Here is a 16,592-nt window from a genome sequence, read left to right on the forward strand (position 1 = left end):
AATAAAAAGTAAAAACATAATAGAAAGGATAAGTAAATTCAAAAGATGGTTCTTCAAACAGATTAATAAACTAGACAAAATAAGATTAAGCAAAAAACAAGTTGGAGTATTCCCAAGATTTGGAATGAGTAAAGAGAACAACCACGAAAGAGAATACCACAAATTTGTTGCAACAAGTTTGAAAGCAAAAGAAATGAACAATTACCAAAATAAAAAAAGAGAGAAAATTTTAGAGTAAAAGAGGAATTAGAAATTTACCACTGATGAATTCACAGCAAAGTTTTATCAAACCTTTAAGGAAGAGGTGAATACAATCCAATTTGGGATTAACTATTCAATTACTAAGATGACATGTCTTCAGAGAAGATGTCAACACTTTTCTGCCTTCATAATTTGGGGGATACATTTGAAGCAAAATAATTCCATAACAGAAGCAGGTACTATGATACTTGAGATACCTGGTCAGGTTATGATACAAAAGATACTATCTTTACAGTAATTACACAAAGTATATATTCCTATGTACCTTAAAGCCAAAGAAAATGAAGATAGCAAAACACATTTTCTGTTATCAATTTGTTTAGAAAATATTTATTGACTGCCTATAAATTTTAGATAAGAATGTTCAAGCAGCTGGGCATGGTGGTTCACGCCTGTAATCCCAGCACTTTGGGAGGCTGAGGCAGGTGGATCACTTGAGGTCAAGAGTTCGAGACCAGCCTGGCCAACATGGCAAAACCCCATCCCTTCAAAAAATACTAAAATTAGCCAGGTGTGGTGGCACACACCTGTAATCCCAGCTACTTGGGAGGCTAAGGCACAAGAATCGCTTGAACCTGGGAGGCGGAGGTTGCAGTGAGCCAGGATAGCGCCACTGTACTCTAGCCTGGGTGACAGAGTAAGATCCTGTCTCAAAAAAAAAAAAAAAAAAAAAGTTCATCCAATAATCTGATGGGGATATAGTTTTCCTCTAAGGATGAACTAAAAGAGGAAATTTGCACATGAGAAAATCATTAAGATAGTGAAGATTTTAAGTGCATTAGATTACTTACAACTGCAAACTCATCTCTGTCAAGCATTCCATCATGGTCAATATCACTCAATTCCCAAACCTTAAAAAGAGAAGAATTGAAAAAAATTAATGTTCTTTCAGTTCATGTGGTACTTGAGGGCAGAAAAAGAAAGTATACTAGCAAAGCATGGTGGCTCATGCCCATATGGCCTCCCAGCACTTTGGGAGGCCAAGGCAGGAGGATCACTTGAGCCCAGGAGTTTGAGAACAGCCTGGGAAACGAGATCCCATCTCTATAAAAGATAAAAATTAAAAATTAGCTGGGCATTGTGGTGTCTACCTGTAATCCAAGTTACTCAGGAGGCTGAGGTGGGAGAATCCCTTAAGCCCAGGAGATCAAGGCTGCAGTGAACTATGTATGATATACCACTGTACTCCAGCCTGGGCAACAGAGGAATGTTAAAAGTGTAGATAAGAAAGTGTCTGGTTATAATTACCTTGAAAGGAGTTTGGACTTTATTCTAAATGCAATGGAAAACTACTGAAAGGTTAGGTTTAAGTAATAAAATAACAAGAGTGTATTTATAGTTTAGAAATTTCACACTGATCACACGGGAGAAATAATTTGTCGCAAACAATACTAAAAAATGGCATTTAAATCAGTATTTATTGAGCACCTAAAATCTATATAACATTGATCCAGTAGTAGTACTAGTACTGGTAGTATGGTGGTTGTCATTGTCATCATCATCATCATCATCATCATCAACATAACAGCTAGCATTCAAAGAGTACATAGCAATCATGGTAATAAGTAAGACTTAACATACATTATCACATTCGATCCCTACAATTCTATAAGCTGGAAATTATGCCCCTTTTAAAGATTAGAAAACTGAGACACGGTTTTCTAACGACTTCCCCAAGGTCACACAGCTAAGAAATGGTACAGCCAGGAATGGACCCTATGTAATCTTCTAAAGCAGGGAATTAACGGGCAAGAGGTTTAAAGAGAGTAGATAAGGTTTGAAATATGAAGAAGGTTATGGAGAAATCACTATGGAAACAGCACAAGAGTGACTGGCAGGATGGAGACACCCAGCTGAAGCTGGTGATGATAAATTTACAATGACACCAATCTTACTACACCTGCTCAGTAGTCCACATGCACCACAGAGAAGGCAGATAATTTACTTCACACTTTTTCCATCAGAGAGAATAACAACACAGCAAAGGGAGTTAAGGATAGACACAAAATTGTAGATCAAAAGAGAGAGGAATAAAGTTTTACTTTCACAGAAGGAAAAGAATTATGGCAATGGATAGTGGGGATAGTTGCATAATAATGTAAATGTAGTTAATACCACTGAACTGTACACCTAAAATTGGTTAAGATGTTAAATTTCATGGTATCTATACTTATCACAGTAGAAAAATTGAAAAAAAGAGGCAAAGTAAAGAAGCCAGATTTAAAGGTCTTAGTAAAACTAGTCAAAGAATTAAAGTCTTGCAATTTTCTGGAAAAGAGCTCTATAAAGGCAGGAAGTACAAGTTCAAGAGTAGAATTTATGATTTCAGAGATAAAACTATTTCTTACAACAAGACACCATGATACAGCCACAGAGTAAGTAGCAGACATAAAATATTGACGGTCTCTAGAAATTAACTCAAGCAAATAGGAGGTCAAGAGTGTACAGCACAAACTAAAAAAGGACCTACGTAAGGGGCTTACAGATGTAACTAATTTCAACCACTCATATTTTACACAGAATAACCAAATACAGAAATGAGTTGGTAATAATTTTACACATTGTCAGAAAACAAAAAATCCTGTAATGATACAACTTTAAAATAAGATTTGTATATTTTTAACAGAGCTATACATGCTCCTGGTATTACAGATATAAAATTAAAATATGTAAAAATTACATTTAGAAGTAAATAATAGCTTACTCTTCCGAGGATATCCACAGGTAACTTAGAGTTGAGCAACACTGGTTTCACTTTGTCACCAGACAGAAATCCATTCACTGGGCTTAAACTATCAAAAATTGCATCATACTTGACCTTATCTTCAGGCTACAACATAAACAAAAATCACAAGTTAAATAATAGAGAAAAGGATTTAACTGCAGCTATAAAAATCAAGTCCTTAAGGAATAGACTACATATGTTTTTAAACTACCATTTAAAAAATATTTTTCACTTTCAAAATATTTATTGTAAAGATATGCAAGAAAAAAATACATAGGAAATAATAATTTCAAAGTGACTTTACTCAAGAGTCTAGTGTTGCCCATTCTTTTTGTAGCTGGAACACCATCTTTATTTTCCAACTATTGGGTTAGAATCAAAATACTTCAGAGGTAGAAAATACACCTAGTCCAATCCTCTCACTTAAATAGACCCACAGCAAAAATTTAACTTTTATAAGAACACACAGCTAATTAGTGACATTCTATGACTCTCTAAAGATGGTGTGAGGTACAGTTCAAACAAATAATTTTTTTTTTTTTGAGACGGAATCTCGCACTGTCACCCAGGCTGGAGTGCAGCGGTGCAACCTTGGCTCACTGCAGCCTCCACCTCCCAGGTTCAAGTGATTCTCCTGCCTTAGCCTCCCAAGTAACTGGGATTACAGGTTCCTGCCACCACGCCTGGCTAATTTTTTCGTATTTTTAATAGAGATGGCGTTTCACTATGTTAATCATGTTGGTCTTGAACTCCTGACCTCGTGATCCACCCACCTTGGCCTCCAAAGTGCTGGAATTACAGGAATAAGCCACAAATAAATTTTTAAAAATAAAATAATTACTAGAGAAATAAACATCAAGACATCTCCATTTTCCCCAAAGCAGTATTTTTCTTGTAAATAACAAGGTATCTCCTAAAATTTTAAAAGTAATTTGTATAACATTAAAAATTATTGTTCATTATTTGCCCAGTCAAGGCCATATTCCCAGACTTTTAAAATTTAGTGCATGGACCACAGCATACAAAGACATACAAATAAAAATGGTTTTCAAAAAAACTGTATACATTTATCAAAGCTCATTTGATCTGCTACAGTCAAAGTGTTTTTAAATTATAAGTTTTAAAAATCTAGTAAGATATGATTTGTCTCTGAAAAGCTTAACACAAAATATCTATTTCTACAAAGATTTCATAAAGAATTGTTTTAGAGTCATATAGAAAATACATAGTTAACCTGAATTTTCAAGTAAGAAATAATAATACCAGTGGGGTAAACTGTCTTTTAATCAAATATTTGTTAATACAGCATCATTTTTCTTTACATTATAACAGATATAAGATTAGACCAATACTGTCACAAAACAACTGACAGAGCTGAAAGATCCCTCAGTAACACCGTAACAGCATCTCCCCTACCTTTCCTTAAACATATATATGAAACTCTAATGCAGATAGCAATATATTTCAGAGGTAGAGAGAATATATGTGGATAGGAAGCAATGCAGGGGTGAGAGAATAGTTACAAAGTTTACTTACTTTTACAGCCCATGGGAGCTCAGCTGCAGAGGTTCCACGGATTAGCAAAGGACTACTGGTATCATGCTACAAAGGAAAGTAAAGCACAAGAAAAGTTGAAATCCTCACATCAAGAAGCAATGAAGAAAAAATGATTTTTGGATTTAAATATATTCATACAAAATGCTGGATCTCAATGCACAGAGGACACTATTTTACATTTACTAGACCTTCATCTAAGTACCAATGAAACAAAATGATTATAATATCATAGTTTTACTGTACCTTTTCTGGTTTTTGTTTATTTGTTTTTTCTTGAGATGGAGTCCTGCTCTGTCACCCAGGCTGGAGTGCAGTGGCACAATTTTGGCTCACTGCAACCTCCATCTCCCAGGTTCAAGTGATTCTACTGCCTCAGCCTCCCAAGTAGCTGGGATTACAGGTGTGCACCACCATGCCCAGCTAATTTTTTTATTTTTAGTTGAGAGGGCATTTCACCATGTTGGCCAGGCTGGTCTTGAACTCCTGACCTCAGGTGATCTGCCCACCTCGGCCTCCCAAAGTGCTGAGATTACAGGCGTGAGACACTATGCCCGGCCCCTTTTCTGTTTAAATACACAAATATCATCATGTTACAATTGCTTATAGCATTCAGTACAGTGTGGTATTCAGTGTTGTGTAAGTTTGTAGGCTAGGAGCAGCAGGCTATATACCATGTAGCCCAGGTACGCTATAGGCTATACTATCTAGGTTTGTGTAAAATACACTCTGATGTTTGCACAATGATGCCTAACGATGCCTTTCTCAGAATGTATCCCTGTTGTTAAGCAATGGATGGCTATAATACAGGTAGGCAACAAATCCCTAAATTAACTCTTTAAACATAAAAGTGCAGAAATTCTCTAAACTTAAGAAATTAAATTCTTAGTATGCACACCAAAAACTTCTAAAATGTTGAGTTTAAAAACAAGCAACTAGTTACTGGGGAGGATCACTTGAGTCTAGAACTTCAAGGTTACAGAGAGCTATGATCACAGCACTCTACTCCAGCCTGGGCAACAGAATGAGACCATCTCTTAAAATTAAAAAAAAAACAAAAACAAAAAACAAGCAAGAGGAGCCAGAAAATATCTGGAGGGAAAAAGGAGTGAGGTGGGGAAATCTGCTCATATTAGAATTAAAAAACATGTCACCAAATATGAAAATTAAAACTGTTAACATCAGCATATGGTAGGGATAAATACATCAATAGATAAGAGCAAAAAATACCCAGTAAGGAACCAAAATACATATGAGAATTTAGCACACAATCAAGGTGGCATTTCAAAGGGAATGAAGAGACAGAAAGAGAAAGATGGATTATTTAATAAACTGCATTGGCTATACTGTCTGTAGGGTAGCCATCTTGAAAAAATATACATTTGAATCTAGGCCCGGCGTGGTGACTCACATCTGTATTCCCAGAACTTTGGGAGGCCAAGGTGGGCAGATCACGTGAAGTCAGGAGTTCGAGACCAGCCTGACCAACATGTTGAAATGCCGTCTCTTACCGGAAAAAAAAAAAAAAAAATTAGCCAGGCATGGTGGCAGGCGCCTGAAATCCCAGCTACTCAGGAGGCTAAGGCAGTAGAACTGCTTGAACCCAGGAAGTGTAGGTTGCAGTAAGCCAAGATTACACCATTACACTCCAGCCTGCATGACAAAAGCAAAACTCTGTCTCAAAAAAAAAAAAAAAAAATTGAATCTATACTCAAATCTTACATCAATACTAGCTTAAATGCAAAAAAAAAAAAAGAATTTTTTTTTAACCTGACAATTTAATTACGTAAAAGACAATAATAAGCTAGGCTCAGTACTACATGCCCACTGTCCCAGCTATTTGGGAGGCTAAGGCAGAAGCATTGTTTATGCCCAGGAATTCAAAGCTAGCCTGGGCAACATAGCAAGATCCCGTCTCTTCAAAAAAATAAGACAAATAACAAAATAGGAAAAAAAGACTTGCAACTCATATAGACAAAGAGTTAATTTCCTAATAATTAAAGAGGCCTTAGAATTCAATAAGTAAAAGAGCAACAATCCAACAAAAATGGGCAAAAGCTATAAACAGACATTCACATAAAGGCAATGTAAACATAAAAGCTTATAAGAAAGCTATTTTTATAAGCATAAGAAAAGCTATTCAACCTTACTCCATAAAACCAAAAGGATAAATTTAAAATTACATACTATCTGTCACCTATCAAACTTACAAAGATCTAAAAGTTTAAGTATGCTAGCAAAAGTGTACAGAAACAGGCACTCAAACAACTGCTGGAAGGAGGGTAAACTAGTACAACCACTATGGAAAGCAAGTTGACAATATACATAGAAATTACAAAGGCAAATACTTTTGAACAGCATTTCTACTTTTGGGAATTGACACATAAATACATTCTAGCACATGCAAAATAATATATAAACAAGGTTATTATTCACTGCAGAATTTTTTATAATAAAAGATTCAAAATAAAAAGCCTATCAATAGAATGTTCATTATAAACACAGGCAAAGAAATACTACACAGCTATAAAAAACAAAGCGGAAGCTTTTATGTAATGATATGTAAATACCTCTAAAACTTAATAAGCTACTTATAAAAGGTACAGAATTATGTGTATAGCAGGGGTCCCCAATCCATAGGCCCCAGACTGGTAATGGTTCACGGCCTGTTAGGAACTGAGCTTGTACAGCAGGAGGTAAGCAGCTGGCAGGCAAGCATTACGGCCCAAGCTCCAACTCCTGTCAGATCAGTGGCGGCATTAGATTTTCATAGGAGCACAAACTCTATTATGAACTGCACTTGTGAGGATCTAGGTTGCATGCTACTTATAAGAATCTAATGCCTAACGATGAGGTGGAACAATTTCATTCTGAAACCGTCCATCCCTCCTAGGTCCATGTAAAAATGGTCTTCCATGAAACCAGTCCCTGGTGCCAAAAAGGTTGGGGACCATTAATATGCAGAATGCTACAATTAATGTAAAATAAGAAAATACATATTTATATTTCTTTTTTTTTTTTTAAGACAGGGTCTTGAACCATCAACCAAGTTAGAGAGCAGCAGTGTGATCACGGCTTACTGTAGCCTTGAACTCCCAGGCTCAAATGATTCTCCCATCTCAGCCTCCCAAGTAGCTGGGACCAGACATGCACACCAACACACTTGGCTAAATTTTAGAATTTTTTGTAGAGATGGAGTCTTGCTTTGTTTCCCAGGCTAGTCTTGAACTCCTGGGCTCAACTGATCCTCCCACTTCGGCCTCCCAAAGTGTCGGGATTATATGAGCCACCTCGCCCAGCCTATATTTCTTTACATACACATATAATAACTTTGGAAGGATACACAAGAAACTAACTAAAAACAGCAGTAGCCAGTAAGGAAAAAAAAAAAAAAGCCAGGCAGCTGAGTGAAAGAGCCAAAGGGAGAATTCCTTTTAATATATTGCTTTTAATTTTCAAATAACATGGTGTGACTTTTTAAAAATTAAACAGAATTTAAATCTAAAAGCATTTCTTACAAATCTCGGTGGTGAAACAGCCAGGTTCAAACTACTTAGTGAAACTTCCAATCCATTCTGCGCACATGCCACAAGACGCAAAGCAACAAAGAATTCCTAAGAAAGAAAAATATGAATGTTGAGTGCATTCTCCTTCTACTTACCTATTTGCACACATAGTTACAATCTAAAAATATAAAACAATTCATAATTGCTACAGTTTTTCAGTAGCAACAAGTAGCATATTTGATTCAAAAATATCTGCTTTAAAATGCAGAAAAACCCTATGTACAAAGATGTTCCTAATATTTATAAATCACTAATAATAATGTAAATGGGAAAATACATATAGATAGTGAAAATCATACAGAATATTCATGTTTAAAATAATACTTAGGGCTGGGCACAGTGGCTCACACCTGCAATCCCAGGACTTTGGGAGGCCGAGGCAGGTGGATCACTTGAGGTCAGGAGTTCGAGACCAGCCTGGCCAACATGGAGAAACCCTGTCTCTACTAAAAACACAAAAATTAGCCAGTTGTGGTGGCGTGGACCTGTAGTCCCAGCTACTCAGGAGGCTGAGGCAGGAGAATCACTTGAACCTGGAAGGCGGAGGTTGCAGTGAGCTGAGACAGCACCACTGCACTCTAGCCTGGGTGACAGAGTGAGGCTCTGTCTCAAAAAACAAACTAAAAAAAAAAAAAAAAAAAAAAATCAAAGAATATTTAATGATATTAAGAGATGTATTTTATGATTTAAATGAGAAAAAAAGCATTAGAAAAAAAGCCCAGAAGAAAATAATACCTAAAATGTCATGAAAAGTCATCTCTGGATTGTGACATTATAAATTTTGAAACTGGAACAGTAATTCAAATGACTCAATCACTGCTATTCCAGAAAAACTACAGAAAATAACTTTGTAACATCTAAAAAGATTATGTAACTGCTTAACTTCAAAATACTTATAAATCTCTCCCAAAAGTCCTTGGATTTTTAGCATTTAAAGTCTTAGTCCAAAACCTAATAAATAAATGCAAAGAAGCTGAAGCAACTGGTTTTCAGCTGTTTTGAGTTAGTGTCTGGGAATAGACAGGATAACAAAAACCTTCACTCCAGTTACAATTTGTCCAACCTGTCAATACCTTAGTATAGTCGCTGACGTAATTAACCCTTCACTACTTTTCTCAAATCCCATATTCTCCTCTATACCCTTCATACCCAATTCGTAACCCATTCTTATCACCTTGCCGGTTGTCTGCTTTATACAATCCCTTGCCTTCACTCATTTCTTTTTTTTTTTTTTTTGCCTTCACTCATTTCTTGAAAAAAAAAAAAAAAAAAAAAAACACTACTTCAAGATATCCCCTTTTCTTCTCATTCATTCCACAACCTTCTGTGCAATCTGACTCCAACTCTCATGATCAGCTAGAGAAACTACTGCCTATGTCACAAATAATCTCCTAGCTACCAAATATAATAGCCTTAAAAAAAAAAAAAAGCCTCATCCTGCTTATTCTCTTTGCAGCCTGGGAAAGTATCCTCCCGGAAGCTCTCCTCCACCAAAACAGCTTCACAAAACCCTCCTAGCTCTCCTCTGAACTTTCAAGTCTCTTCTGTTGGAGTCAAAGTCTTCTCTAACTGTTGGTATTTTAAGTATTCTAACATGACCCTCTTTCTTTTCTCACTCTACTTGAGATTCAATTGCTCTTAAGTAATCAAGTCTATTACCACAGTATGGATGAGTTATAAAGTGAAATAATTCTGCATTAAATTCTAGTTCTGTTACTTAGTGAAGCCATGGGCCAGTTAAAACCCTTCCATAAAAGGGGGGCTAATACCTACCTGGCAATGTATTATGAGAAACAAAATAAAAACCATGCTACTGGAGAAAAGTGCCTAGTGTCATTTTTGTCACGTGGAAATTCACTAAGTATTGGTTTCTTTTCTTTCATTCATATGTTAATTTAAAAATCTGGGCGGGGTGCGATGGCTCATGCCTGTAATCCCAGAACTTTGGGAGGCTGAGGGGGGTGGATCACTTGAGGTCAGGAGTTCAAGACCAGCCTGGCCAAGATAGTGAAACCCCATCTCTACTAAAAATACAAAAAAATTAGCTGGGAGTGGTGGCATACGCCTGTAATCCCAGCTACTCGGGAGGCTAAGATGGCAGAATCGCTTGAATCCTGGAGGCAGAGGTTGCAGTGAGACGAGATCACACCACTGCACTCCAGGGAAAAAAAAAAAGTATACCTCCAATGGAAATTCAAAGTTTAACTGCAGACCCATAAATCAAGCCACCTGGAAATAATAAGGCAACTCAAACTCAATATCTAAAATCCAAGAGTTATCAGTGAAGAATTTATTACACTATAAAACCTTAAGACAGTGACCACAAGTATCATGCTCACCTTTATATTTTGAAAGCCTGGCTCGTCATAGATACTCAACAAATATTTGCTGAGTACATGGCACCTAGGTGGGCCCATACAAATTTTGTTTTCTTATGCCTCCAGAACACTAAAGTAGCCCTTCTCCCCAGAGACTCGAATGAAGACTACAATCCTGCCCTGAAATCTTAATTAAAAGACTGGGTATTCTGACCCTGTCATCAAACTTCTCCAATATCTGGTTTTGATCCTGCTTCAGCTATGCCAGGGGGTGGGGAGGAGGGCTAGCTTTGAGTAGTGGCACTCAGCAAACTTGGAATTACACAACTCTGAAATCTGTCCCCAACAATCAGAACTTCAGAGTACACTGATGGTGTTCAACAACTTTGGCCATAACCACTTCTATGTATGCTGGTCAAGAATCTACTTCTGGCTTGTAAACCATTTTTTGTTTTATGTATCAGGGGTAAGACCTAGACCAGAATACTCACATCTTACATGTGATTAACCAAGAGCTTCCTTTTAAATCTACTAGGCAATACCATCTTAACACTTACTTAATAAAATTCACTTTTACTTACAACCCTATGTAACTAGGAAAATTAAAGAGCGAAGTCTCGCTGAAAGACAGAAAAATAAACTCCAGGAGAACAATGTCACCAAACTAACACTAATTGTTAAGACTTATATTAATATCCAGTGATTGGAAATATTTTCATTGCTACACACTTGCCCTAGGCAAAACCCTAATGTTGGTAAAAACCAATTCTTAGCTTCAAAAAAAAAAAAAGAAAGAAAGAAACAAAAACCCTGCTGGCTGTTTTTTATTTTAAACCACTCAAAAAAAAAATTCATATTAATATCTGAAACTTACTTGTTTGTTCAGGATACCTTTGCCATCTGTGTCGGCTAAATCCCAAATCTGAAATTTAGGGGGAAAAAATAGCAATATATATTTTAAACAAAAGCCATCTGAATGATAAATTAAATCTCTGCAATTTACAATCTCATGCTCTTTGGTAATCAGATCTAAGAATCATAGAATTAAGAGTGGAAAGAAATCTTAAAGATCATTTATGCAAGCTTGGCCAACTCGCAGCCCACAGGCCAGCCCAGGACAACTTTGAATGTGTTTCAACACAAATTCATAAACGTTCTTTAAGAAATTATGAGGTTTTTTGTATTTTTTTGTTTTATAGCTCATCAGCTATCGTTAGTATTAATGTATTTTATGTGTGGCCCAAGACAATTCTTCTTCCTTCAATGTGGCCCGGGGAAGCCAAAAGATTGGGTACCCCTGATTCAGTGCAACCCTTCACAAAATAGTAAGGCCCAATGAGGGTAAGTGACTTGGCTCAAGAACATTCAAAGCACCAGGGAAAGAACTGAAGCTCAAGTTCTAACTTCCAGTCAAATGCCTTTTTCACTAGTTCAAGTTCTAACTGAGTCCAATGCTCTTTCTACTAGAACATACATACTATTCTTGATTTTAGATCCTTAAGATATTCTTTTCTATATCCAAGTTGAGATGATTAATGTTTATTTGTGAATAATTAAATTATTAATAGTGGTTATTTTTCAGGATTTTGAATATGTATCAATATCACATATAAGGAGTAGACAGGACAGGGGCTTTCCACCTCTTTGTGCTCTTTTTAAAGCCTCTCATCCCCCACTCTATTCACCACACATTAAACAGAGACAGTTATTACAGAGGAAGTAGGGACAGAGCCAAGTCTTTGAGTGTGTGGCAAGATTCCCAGTCTTCACTGTTTCTCCCCACCAAATGTACTTATTACTTCCTCATTTCATCCTACTAAAAAGTAGCTTGTTTCTAAAAATCTGAAAAACACTTTACTTTTCAAAAGGGTAAATCACTACGCTACAAATTCCCTTCATCCTATTATTAAAATGGCTTTTATGACTCAGTTCTAACTTCTAAATTTCTTGATGGTATCTTTCTAAATTTTCATCCAGTTCATCTATAGTACATATTGCTTACAATCTCTCATAATCCAGTTTTAATGAACAAATACTACCTTTCCAAGTATCAAGTCTGGAAGCCCTGATTTTTTCAGGAAAGCAGCAGCATCAGAAGCCAACACCCTTCCAGTATTGCTGGTATCCACCTGAAAAGATACAAATCCACAAGTTGACAACAAAGTACAAAGGCAAAATTAGTACCATTTACCTGCCTTCCATCCCTGTGATTTGGGAGCTGGCTTTTGCAAGAAAGGAATGAGAATCCTTTGACTACCATGGGCCAGGGAATATGTGGAGAGACATATGAGTCGAGTACTATCTAGACAGCACTGGCAATTTACAAAGTGGTTTTTTTTTTTAAATCATGCCTACTATACAAATGAGAAAAGTGAAGCTCAGAGGATGTCAAAGCAAATTCATGGAGTTGTAACATCAACACATATCTTCTATAGTTGTCATTTAAATTCCAATTAAGTGGCTCTGTGAAGAAAAGGGCAGCATTTCCTACAGAGGTCTTTTGACAAATGGGAATAGTTGCACATGTTATGTGCTTCTTCAAACATCTTTAAATCATCAATTTTTGCTTTTATACCTACTCTTAGAAACTGCAGCACTTTAAAACAAATCAAAGCAATAGCAGCTCTAAAACCAGCAGTGATTCCATAATAAACTTGAAGAAACATTTTTAAAGCTGTTAAGTTCCTAAAATACATTAGGGAACATAGCATTTTAACTGACTGGGGACTTTCCTTTAAGACAGAATGAGGTCACAAGAGCAGGAAGAAAAAGAAGAAGAAAAAAAATGACTAATTTTTGTAAAGATTTCCAGAAGTTCGATTTGTAAAAATGAAAAGTACATTTTAAAAAGTCATGGGAAAGGTAACAGGATACTAGTACACTTGTGAGATAGCTGTTTTTCCAGTTTAAAGATTAAGTTTACTGTAAACATACACGGTACAAAGCATTCTAGACAGTCCAATCCTGTCAAAGAAGCAAAAGGGGAAACCCTTTCTTTCAAGTGGTAGAACATGGGATAATCAAGCACTCAGCAAAAAAGAAAAAAATGGCCTAATCCTTCAAATTTGGAATAAGAGGAAGTATACAAGGGGTTGGGAAACCTGCCTGTAGAATTCTCCAGAACTCCTTTTCTTTGCCTACTTCCTGATCAGTGTAGAAAACAATATCCATACCCAATATAACCTAAATATAGAAGCATCCAGGGGAAACATTGATCAAACTCTTATGAAACAATTATGCATTGTATCCCAATAAAGAATTTTACCATCTTCCATTCTTTTGGTTACCCTAATAATATAAATATTTAGTCTTTGTCATCTACAGGTAGTTTCTGAGGTATTCTGATGCTTGCCTAAAGGCTCTGCCACAGGCAGGGCTAGAAGCTATAGGCCAGAAGCTGGTATATCTTCAACAAAAAGTCTCAGAGCCTCATGAAAATGACTATACTTTTGATATAGTCTGTATCTATAAGATTATACATATTCTGAATTATTAACACTTCAAAAAGTGAATTTTTGAATAAAGACTTTGCAGCTGATATCACACTACTTTCAGACCATATTGGTAGATGAAGTCAGGATTTCCAGGTCTCTTTTCAGTCTGAAAGACGATGTACTTCATAAAAGCAGACTTCTAACCCAAGATTCAGCTGAACAAGAATTAATTACACAGGACTTAATGAACTGTTGAGGAAAATTTAATTATGGTTATTTACTTGGAATACTGTTGGTATTATTTTAATGTTCTATTTTCTAATAGCTATGTGCATAAGCCCTTTCTGAGACCCTCAACTTAGTAGCCTCTCCTTTTGTAAACCGAATGAAATACTTTTCAATAATATCTGGTTCTCACTGATCCCTCAGAATTCAAAAACAAATACTTTTATGAAATGTTTTTACTCTATACAGCAATATAGTTACTATGTGGGTTCAATAACAATTTGTTTTTCTTCTTATCAGGATGTAATTGGACAAGGCCATTATATGAGAATGACTTTCTTTCATTCAAACAAAGATTAAAGAACAAGTACTGACTTTATGTGGCACCAGTGTCATAAAGATCGCCCAAGAAAACTGGGCTGGTTTTACAAGGTCCCAGCCTCACAGGCAGTGAAGTAAAGTCGCTTTCCAGCAGGCTAGGAACCTTAGCAAATCTGGAAAACCTCAAGATGAGATAAATTCACTCAAATTTATATATACTGAAGGTGAAATATGGTGGAGAGAATTTCTAAGGTTTGGAGCCTAGCCTGAAAACAGAAGAACAAATATAACAGGGGCATTAAAAAGTACAGTCTGAGATTCTTGATATTTTTCAAGCCAAAATTATTCTCTGACCTTAGAAGTTGCTAAATAGTTTATAGCTCCGAATTTGCAAGTCAAAACCAGAGGCCTATAATGTTTAATTAATACTTGCTGCAACTATGTAAATAGCCAGGCCAGATAAAATGAAACTAGCCTTTTCTGTGATCATAATCATAAGGTAAGGAGACTGTTAGAAAAAATAATCCAATACTTGAAAATGGGCAAATAAGATTGTTTACACTGTCAAGAAATTATCAAAGTTCTATGGTATGCACCCTTGATGACTTTCTACTGTATAGACTACTTTATACTCTGAGGGAGTAGAAGTTAATAGAAACTGATAGCAATGCAAGTGACTCGTGTCCATACCAATTCATACCAACACAAATATATACTGTCTGGTGATGAATATAAATCTCTATAACTCATATTCCCATTTTTTTCTTTTTTTTTTTTTTTGAGATGGAGTTTTACTCTTTTTGCCCAGGCTGAAGTGCAATGGTGTAACCTCGGCTCACTGTAACCTCCACCTCCCAGGTTCAAGTGATTCTCCTGCCTTAGCCTACTGAGTAGCTGGAATTACAGGCATGCACCACCAAACCCAGCTAATTTTGTATTTTTAGTAGAGACAGGGTTTCACCATGTTGGCCAGGCCTGTCTCGAACTCCTGACCTCAGGTAATCCGCCTGCCTTGGCCACCCAAAGTGCTGGGATTACAGGCATGAGCCACCGCGCCTGGCCATATTCCCATTTTTTTGTTTGTTTTGTTTTCACTTTGCAACCTTCTTTTAGTATTTTATGTCAGTTATCTAGGTACAGAAGATGTCACTCTTCTAACCCTTCAACTTTTACTTTTTTTTTTTTTTTTTTGAGACAGTCTCACTGTGGCCCAGGCTGGAGTGCAGTGGCATGATCACAGCTCACTGCAACCTCAACCTCAAACACTCAGGCTCAAGCAATCCTCCCACCTCAGCCTCTCAAGCAGCCAGAACTACAGGCACGTGTCACCAAACACAGCTAGTTTTTTTTTTTTTTTGAGGGCATAGACAAGGTCTCACTATGTTGCCCTGGCTGGTCTTGAACTCCTGGCCTCAAGCAATCCTGCCTTGGTCTCTCAGTGTCGGTATTACAGGTGTGAGATTGCACCTGACCAGATTTTTTTCTTCTTCTTCTTTTTTGAGACAGAGCAATTCCCCTGCCTCAGCCTCCCAAGTAGCTGGGATTACAGGCACACGCCACTACACCTAGCACATTTTTAAATTATTATTATTATACTCTAAGTTCTGAGACACATGTGCAGAACATGCAGGTTTGTTACACAGGTATACACGTGCCATGGTGGTTTGCTGTACCCATCAACCCATCACCTATATTAGGTATTTCTCCTAATGCTATCCCTCCCCTAGTTCCTTACCCCACCCCCAAGCAGGTCCTGGTGTGTGATGTTTCCTTTCCTGTGTCCATGCGTTCTGATTGTTCAACTCCCACTCATGAGTGAGAACATGTTTGGTTTCCTGTTCTTGTGTTAGTTTGCTGAGAATGATGGTTCCCAGCTTCCTCCATATCCCTGAAAAGGACATGAACTCATCCTTTTTTGTGGCTGCATAGTATTCCATGGTGTATATGTGCCACATTTTCTTTATCCAGTCTACCACTGATGGGCATTTGGGTTGGTTCCAAGTCTTTGCTATTGTGAACAGTGCTGCAATAAATATATGTGTCTTCATAGTGGAATGATTTATAATCCTTTGGGTATATACCCAGTAATGGGATTGCTGAGTCAAGTGGTATTTCTGGTTCTAAATCCTTGAGGACTTGCCACACTGTCTTCTACAATGGTTGAACTAATTTACACTCCCACCAACAG

The 16,592-nt window shown here is 36.8% G+C and overlaps 1 protein-coding gene across 4 annotated transcripts in view; it reads right to left on the reverse strand.

Annotated features, from left to right (window-relative positions):
* Positions 1-16,592, reverse strand: part of EPS15 (epidermal growth factor receptor pathway substrate 15) — a 170,839-nt gene that overhangs the window by 112,652 nt on the left and 41,595 nt on the right. For all 4 annotated transcript variants that reach the window (XM_064372338.1, XM_064372337.1, XM_064372340.1 and 1 more), the window contains exons 3-8: positions 12,464-12,553; positions 11,299-11,346; positions 8,059-8,154; positions 4,523-4,588; positions 2,966-3,091; positions 1,053-1,112 (exon numbers count right to left, since the gene is read on the reverse strand). In XM_064372338.1, coding sequence (XP_064228408.1) covers positions 1,053-1,112; positions 2,966-3,091; positions 4,523-4,588; positions 8,059-8,154; positions 11,299-11,346; positions 12,464-12,553 — 486 coding nt within the window. The remainder of the gene's footprint in view (positions 1-1,052; positions 1,113-2,965; positions 3,092-4,522; positions 4,589-8,058; positions 8,155-11,298; positions 11,347-12,463; positions 12,554-16,592) is intronic.

This window comes from Aotus nancymaae, unplaced genomic scaffold (assembly GCF_030222135.1).
Source record: "Aotus nancymaae isolate 86718 unplaced genomic scaffold, 86718_ANA_hifiasm-v0.15.2.pri h1tg000007l, whole genome shotgun sequence".
Classification (NCBI taxonomy): domain Eukaryota; kingdom Metazoa; phylum Chordata; class Mammalia; order Primates; family Aotidae; genus Aotus; species Aotus nancymaae.